Source organism: Danio aesculapii, chromosome 13 (assembly GCF_903798145.1).
Source record: "Danio aesculapii chromosome 13, fDanAes4.1, whole genome shotgun sequence".
Classification (NCBI taxonomy): Eukaryota; Metazoa; Chordata; class Actinopteri; order Cypriniformes; family Danionidae; genus Danio; species Danio aesculapii.
The window spans coordinates 22,038,360-22,045,912 of NC_079447.1; the positions used below are offsets into that span (position 1 = coordinate 22,038,360).

A 7,553-nucleotide genomic window follows, 5' to 3' on the forward strand; every position below is an offset into this window, starting at 1 on the left:
TGTCAAGCTTAATGTTCAGTCATGTCCACCCTGTCATGGTGAAATATTAATTAATATTTCAAAAAATCAGAAATCAAAAATATAGCTTTTAAACTGTATAGGAGCTTAAATAGGGAAACACTTTACCAGCTGCAGGTACAACATGAGTTGAATAAATGCTTTAGCCAAAAAATGTCCACCCAGTCACAAATTCCTTCACAGGGTGGACATATACTATGTTATTGACAGTTTATTTATTTATTAATTACATTTTTTATTGTTATTAGTTAATGTTTTTATGTTACAACACTTATACACACATACTACACCAGTAGATGCAATACGTGAGTGGACAATACAACCCTTTTGGCAATATCTGTCTCCGTCTATATAAAAGATATCCTTTTAAAGTCCATATAATGGAGCTCATTGACTGTTTGAAATTAAAATACATGTCATTTTCCACCCTATCATCTTGTTTTTCACCATCATGTTCAACTTTTATAAAAATTAACAAATTATTTATAAAGTTAGCAAAACATCTTGTGCAATTTCTTAGTTAATAAGGACCAGTTAACATTGTTTGAAAGTTTGACAATATATTTAAGATCTTCAGTTTTATTTTGAAAAGAACGTGCAACGATTGCATATTTTATTGGGGAAAAAATGTTTTGTCCATTATTTTATTACTATAAATAGACTTTTTCCCATAATCTAGAAAGTTGGGTTGGGAAAGAGACAGATCACCTTTCTGAAAATATACATTTTATAATCACACTGCAATTAAAATATACTAATAATACTTTGAATTTGTCCATGACAGGGTTGACAATTTGAGGTTTGTTTACTGTTTGTCTGCTTGCAGTTTATTTATAAAAAACGCTGGAGCTTAACCAACATTAATTTCTTACAACCAAAGGTCTAATTAATACAACTATGTGGTTAAACTTTTTTTTTGAAATTACTGCCGTCTCAAAGGCACTTTAGAGTTATAATGACCCAATCTATTAAAATCGTGCACGACAATGTGCACGAGCGCCCTCTAACCACAGATTTACTACCTCACCTTTTTCATCACTTCATGTCTTCGTGTTTATTTTTCAGGTATTTGAATGTGGTCTGCATTTGCAAGGATATATGTGTTATATCTTTTGTGTTGCGAGACTTAAATATCAAGTTCCAAATATCAAGGAGTTACTAATAATAGCCTAGCAGTCGGTTGATAGCATTAGTGTGATAACTTTGTCTTTGTGAAGGGGTTTGCTGATCAGCTTAAGTCACATGTCGACTCAGCGGAAAACAACGGGCTTGTGTCTCTCCTCTGACACCAGTACATCTGACAACAGAAAATAGCAGTATATTGGACACAATCTTTCCCCTGGAACGGCCAAATATCATTGGTTGACGTCGCTGACTTTTGGTTGGGATAGAAATGCATGTTTTCGGTGGCTGCCAGGCGTGCGAGGTTTGGTCCTGATGTGAGTTTGAGGGATGGGAAGTTGCTTTGGAGTGATCCGTCAAAGGTCTCGCCTGTCCTCAAGAAACGGCAACAAACGAGGAGGTAAGATTTTGCCTTATCTGTTTGCAATTCAGAGTCAGACGACCTTGAGCGATTCTGTTTGCAAATAGTGTAAATCTAATAAGAAAACTTTGTCATACTTCCAAGTCACTGTCTTGTCCAGCTTATTGTAGTTGAAAAATGTATAACTATGAAAGACACCATATTTTCAATTTTCTACATGTCACAGAACCTGAAATATTACTCAATCAAAATATGAGACTCCCTGTAAAGACTCGGTTACACACTCAATATATATATATATATATATATATATATATATATATATATATATATATATATATATATATATATATATATATATATATATATATTTGCTGTTTGTTCAAACTACTTATTTAGAAGGAGTTGAAACAACATAATTATTGAGATTTTGGGGGACAACTTGATTGTTTTATGTTCAATGCACTTAAATTTGTACAAACCAATAAATTATATTAATTCCTTCGTTGTCACGACACAAATCGACTGTGTGGAACCCAGCATTTTTTATAGTGCACAGGGAAATATTTATATTATTTAAAAAAACATTATTTGGCGTATTTATCTTATAAGTTATATAAATAAATTTCATTTCATGATTTAATCATTTATTTTGTTTAATTTACTATTTAATATATTGATTTTACTGCTATTATTGGTTGCGTATATTATTTATTTACTTTTATTTTCTTTTTATTTAATTGATGTTGCTGTTGTATTTATTTTATTCTTTAAAATCATATATTTTTATTATTTGAAAATCTGTTTGTTGGACGTCCAAATCTTATAGACAACCTTTAGACAATCTTTTAAATGGCAGTTAGAGAAATTCTGATTTATTTTACAATTGCAGAACTCACAATACTGTTGCCATGGATAAAATAAAATTCTGAGGCATGTTTTGAATCAATGAACATGTTTTCTGAATGAACCTTGATGACATATTGCACATTATATAAACTTCAGAGGAAATTTTGGATTACTTGCTTATTTAAATAATAAAATGTTCCTCCTTTACCTTGAAATCCTTTAATATCGTGCCATCTGAGATTAGATGTATTTGTGTAACTGGCTGGGTGCACCTGCTCTGGACAATCCTGGGATTTACAGTTTATTTATGTCCATCCCTCCTGGTCTAAAATAGAGCCGTCTGTTGTGAAAAGTCACTCACAGACATAAACCCAAGCCAGAGATTGCAAACACAGGAGCTATTTCCTGCATCTACAAGCTATTTAGGATACTCGCTTTGATTTAAATTTGTGTAGCTGTTATTTTTAGTTTCAGAAAACAAGGTAATGGACGTGTGCAGTTTGCAAGAAACTGTATTAAGCTGCTAGTGAGCGTTAGACATCGCGTAGTACATGTGTAATTGATTGTTCCTCAAACCTCCGCATGAAGTCATAGGAGCGACAGCGTGACAGTCCTTTAACTTTTCATTGATTTAAGGAATAAGGGACCGATCTGACCATGGGAGTTGCAAACTCGAGAGACTATCAACCAACCATAACAGTAGTGCTGAAAAGTAAGTAGCTTTAGCAATGTGCAAGATAAGATTTTTGCAAGATATCCTTTAATAATTACCCTAAATCTAAAAAATAGTTTGGCCATTTTTATGTATTTTTTGGTCATGCTAGTTTAGTTTGTTTGCTTGAAATGGTTTTGTCTTTATTCTGTCATAGCAAGGTTACTTGACCTGAGACGTTCCATACTTTTGTTGCTTGTTCAAACTACTTACTCAAAATGAGTTGAAACAATACAGTTCTTAGGTTTTTTTGGTGACAACTTAATTGTTTTATGTTCAATCCACTGAAATTTATGAAAACTATTGAGTTAGCTTAATTTAACGATTAAGTTAACTCAATTTAACGATTAAGTTAACTTAATTTAACGATTAAGTTAAGTTAATTTGTGTTGGGACAACTTGTGTGGAACCCAGCATTTTCTTACAGTGTGTAAGCAAATTAAATGAACGTTTAATCTCTTGTATTTAGTCATTGAAAAAGGATTTGTACAACAGCAAGATGTCAGATGGACTAGTCTGATTTGTACAATTAAGTTGTCCTAGTATTACTTTAAATGTGTGTTATACATGCTATTTATTACAGATTGCAGAACACGATGGGCTAGTATATTGTATAAATCAAACTAGTTTTTTAATGGTTATTTTAATAATGGCAAGATAACTTGTAGTAATAAAGTTGAATGTTTTTTTTCCATTCAGTGTTAAACTCAAAATTGTGAATGTTGTTGCGTTTGTTTTGTGACATTCTGCTCCTCTACACTATCATCCTGGAGTGGTGCATGATGGGAAAGAAGCCACCAAATCCTGTTTTGCATCACCCGATTAAGACTTTAATCTCAAACACTATAAATAATTTGTTTTTCTCTGGTGTATCGTAGTGACCGCTGCTTTGACTCCATAGCAGGTTCAGTTGTGATTGATTCAATGCAGCTTCGTTATCCTATATTTTATGTTATGTAATTGTCACGTTTTGTTTGTGTACACATGATTCAGCCACTGAGCCAATAGACTTCTTCCAAAAGGGATTTCCCTTTGGCCCACATGAGCTCTTCTGTTTAGTTGGCATTAAGCTGTTGGACTGCTGGGATTTACTTTGTGGTTTTGATGCAGATTTGCACTGCATTACTACATTTAATCCGCACGAGTTCATTTAAAGCACAAGTAGTCATTAAAGTAGTATTTAAAGGGGTAGTTCACCCAAAACTGAAAACTGACTCACCATTTGCTTGCCCTCAGATGGTTCCAAGTTATTAGCAGTTTCTTTTTTCTGTTGAACAAAAAAGTAATAATGAATGCTAGAAATCAGTTTTATATGAGCATTTGTACATTCTGCTATAGTGTACAATTTTTCTATAGGTATGCAATATTAATTTTATTTTACAGAAATGTAAGTTTTTTTATTTGTTTACTCATTATTAATTAATTAATTAATTTAGTAAATTTGGTGTATCTTATATATGTTCTAATATGTGTGTATGTATGCATTGAAATTCTTGTGCATGGACTGAATGTCTAAGATATTCTATATACACTGTAAAAATATACGTAAAAAAGCAAGTTTCCTTATTTTGTAATTCACATTTTTTTCCTCCCGTTTATTTATGCTTTTGAATTGCATTATGGGACCTTGACATTTCTTCTAACAACTTTCAACCTTGAAAAGTTTTAAAAAAGTGACTTTAATTAAGATAGTTTATAATAGTATAAAGTGATATAATGTCTGTTTTTTTCAGTTATTTTTCTCTAATAAATATTAATCCCAAAAAAACATTGCTGGAAACCTGTAGCCATTACCTTTCATAGTAGTATATTGAATTTTTTTTTACTGAAAATACTTTGTAAATAATAGCTTCATGATTAATGAGGAGTTTCCCATCTATGATCTCATAAATCTCATCAGGACAAAATCTGTACTGTCACATACGGTAAATGGTAAGATGTAATGTTTGACCTAGTTCTTTAAAAAAAGGTTACTACCCTTTTTGTGAAACACTAATTGATCTCGATATATCACTTCAAACTCCTCCAGTCGATCTGGATGTCATTTAGGTAACATTTCTACCTTCACCTGTTTTTTTCTTCTCTAGGACGCAATGAGCCCCTGAAGAAAGATAAGCCCAAGTGGAAAAGTGACTATCCTATGACGGAGGGCCAGCTGCGCAGCAAAAGAGATGAATTCTGGGATACGGCCCCAGCCTTTGACGGCCGTAAAGAGATCTGGGATGCACTCAAAGCTGCAGCTGTGGCGGTTGAATGTAACGACCACCAACTAGCACAGGCTATTGTAGATGGAGCCAGCATCACACTGCCTCATGGTAAATACTTAACGTTTTATATTATGGGAGAGTTTTTAGATTTATCTATACCAGGAGTTATCTAAACTTTTCAGCCCTCGACCCCTAAAATAATGCCAGTGACTCACGACCCCCAATATCCTCTGACGTGGTTATAAATATACAAACCTTGCACACACACACACACACACACACACACACACACACACACACACACGCACACACACACACACACACACACACACACCAGTAGGCCCAAGTCTATTCTTCATTTAATTTTGGAGAATGCCCCTTGGAGATCATCGGAAAGTTTAATCTGGTGCCATGAAATCAATCTGTTGCATCTGACCCTATTTCTGTCTTTAATCTAATGTAATGACCCCAGAAGTCGCAATCCAATGGAAAAAAAAATTGCATGTTGTTTTTTTATGTAGCTATTAACTACTGTTTTATCTTCAGTAGGTTATTATGGATAAAATATGATAATTCTAATAGTTTAATCAAATTAATTTGATTTTAGGAAATCACCAAGTGACCCCCAGTTTGGGAACCACTGATCTAGACATTTAATGAATAAATACAACTTTATTTCCAGACGCTAGGTCCATTAGCACTGAAAAAGACAGCTATGCCGTTACTTCCTCAAAGGTGACTGATAACACACATCAGTAAGCATCATTAAAATGCTATTATGAGAGTTCTCCAGTCAACAAATACATTTATACATCAAATTTCTCATCAAAGCAGAAAAAAACATTTTACTTTTTTACATTTGAAAGAGCACCATGGTCCTTCTGTTAGTAAAATAAATAAAATATTTTTTATCAATAATATTAAATTAATGGATCTGCACTCCCTTAATAACTTTAGATTCTTTCCATTTGTTTTGATTTTGCAACCAAAAAGAAACCCAACATCTGAATGGATTGTTCAATATAAATTTAAATAAATCATAAGAAACTAAGAAGATTAAGATTATGTGGATTGTTTACTTGAATATAACACTAAAAAATGCACAATTCCTTCATGTTGTCCCAACAAAAATCGATGACGTCAACTTAATTGTTTTTACAAATTTAAGTGGATGGAACATAAAACAATTAAGTTGTCCAAAAAAAAAAAAAACCCTATCAAGAGTTAATTTGATTCAGCTCATTTTAAATAAGTAGTTTGAACTAGCAGCAAAAGTTATTTTTTGAGTGAATGTTGCAGATTGATTTATGCACAATATTATATTTCCATTATTAGGGAAATGATCCTATGTTGTATTTTGTACATTTAATTCAGTGTTTGTTTTGACATGAGCATGAATTTGAATGTTTGCTTTGCTTTTTCAGGCTCCCTCATGGAGTGTTATGATGAACTGGGGAACCGCTATCAGCTTCCTGCATACTGCTTGTCTCCTCCTGTCAACCTGGTCTCTGAGTGCAACGATCATAATGCGTCTGAACACGCTGAGCAACAGGAGAAAAAAGAGAAGGAGTTTCAGCTGAAGGTTCGTCTGTCCACTGGGAAAGACCTTCGCCTCAGTGTCACCATGGCCGATTCCATCCGTCAGCTCAAGAAACAGCTTCAAATTCAGGAAGACATTGATACCGCTCACCAGCGCTGGTTTTTCTCTGGAAAGCTACTTACAGATAAAACCCGCTTACAGGACACCAAGATCCAGAAGGACTTTGTAATACAGGTGATTGTTAGTCAACCTATTGTTACCAGCTAAAATGTGTGGACAAGGATTCAATGAACTTAAAATGAACTGATGTCCAATGTGAAACGCAAACATTTCTTCTTGGAACATTAATTTATTTTTAAACCTGAGAGGAATTAAAAGGTGAAATGTACATGGAAATATGTGGACAAGTCTTATGTTGTTTGTTTTAACAATAATTGAAGTGTACATTTATATTCTCAGGTTGTTGTTTACTACAAGTTTAACTATCCATAACTGTGTACATTAGATTGTTTGCCTTCTTGGTTTTATTATCCCTACATGTGTTGTGTGGATATTAATTTCCATGCTCTGGTGTCAATTGCCTTGGTCCATTATACAGTTTGCTGTTTATTTACAGAGTGCAAGGATCATTTTTAGACAGCATTATGTTATTGCATAATCATAGAATTTTAACTTGTTGAATCGTGTGTGGTTTCAAAACAACAACAACAACATTTAAACATTATGCATTGAGAGACATATTTC

General features: G+C 33.3%; 1 protein-coding gene across 1 annotated transcript; it reads left to right on the top strand.

The window, feature by feature from the left end:
* The first annotated feature begins 2,867 nt into the window (after positions 1–2,867).
* On the top strand, positions 2,868–7,540 carry ubtd1a (ubiquitin domain containing 1a). The gene is made up of 3 exons (XM_056471280.1): positions 2,868–3,062; positions 5,150–5,377; positions 6,694–7,540. The coding sequence occupies exons 1-3, from the start codon at positions 3,008–3,010 to the stop codon at positions 7,074–7,076; spliced, it is 666 nt and encodes a 221-aa protein (XP_056327255.1). The 5' UTR covers positions 2,868–3,007; the 3' UTR covers positions 7,077–7,540.
* The last annotated feature ends 13 nt before the right edge of the window (positions 7,541–7,553 follow it).

What these genes read in the sequence shown, in the direction of transcription:
- ubtd1a (XM_056471280.1), top strand. Translation starts at nt 3,008, where the DNA reads ATGGGAGTTGCAAACTCGAGAGACTATCAACCAACCATAACAGTAGTG. An exon ending in CATAACAGTAGTGCTGAAAA is followed by an intron (nt 3,063 to 5,149) that starts GTAAGTAGCTTT and finishes TTTCTTCTCTAG; the next exon opens with GACGCAATGAGCCCCTGAAG. An exon ending in CAGCATCACACTGCCTCATG is followed by an intron (nt 5,378 to 6,693) that starts GTAAATACTTAA and finishes TTGCTTTTTCAG; the next exon opens with GCTCCCTCATGGAGTGTTAT.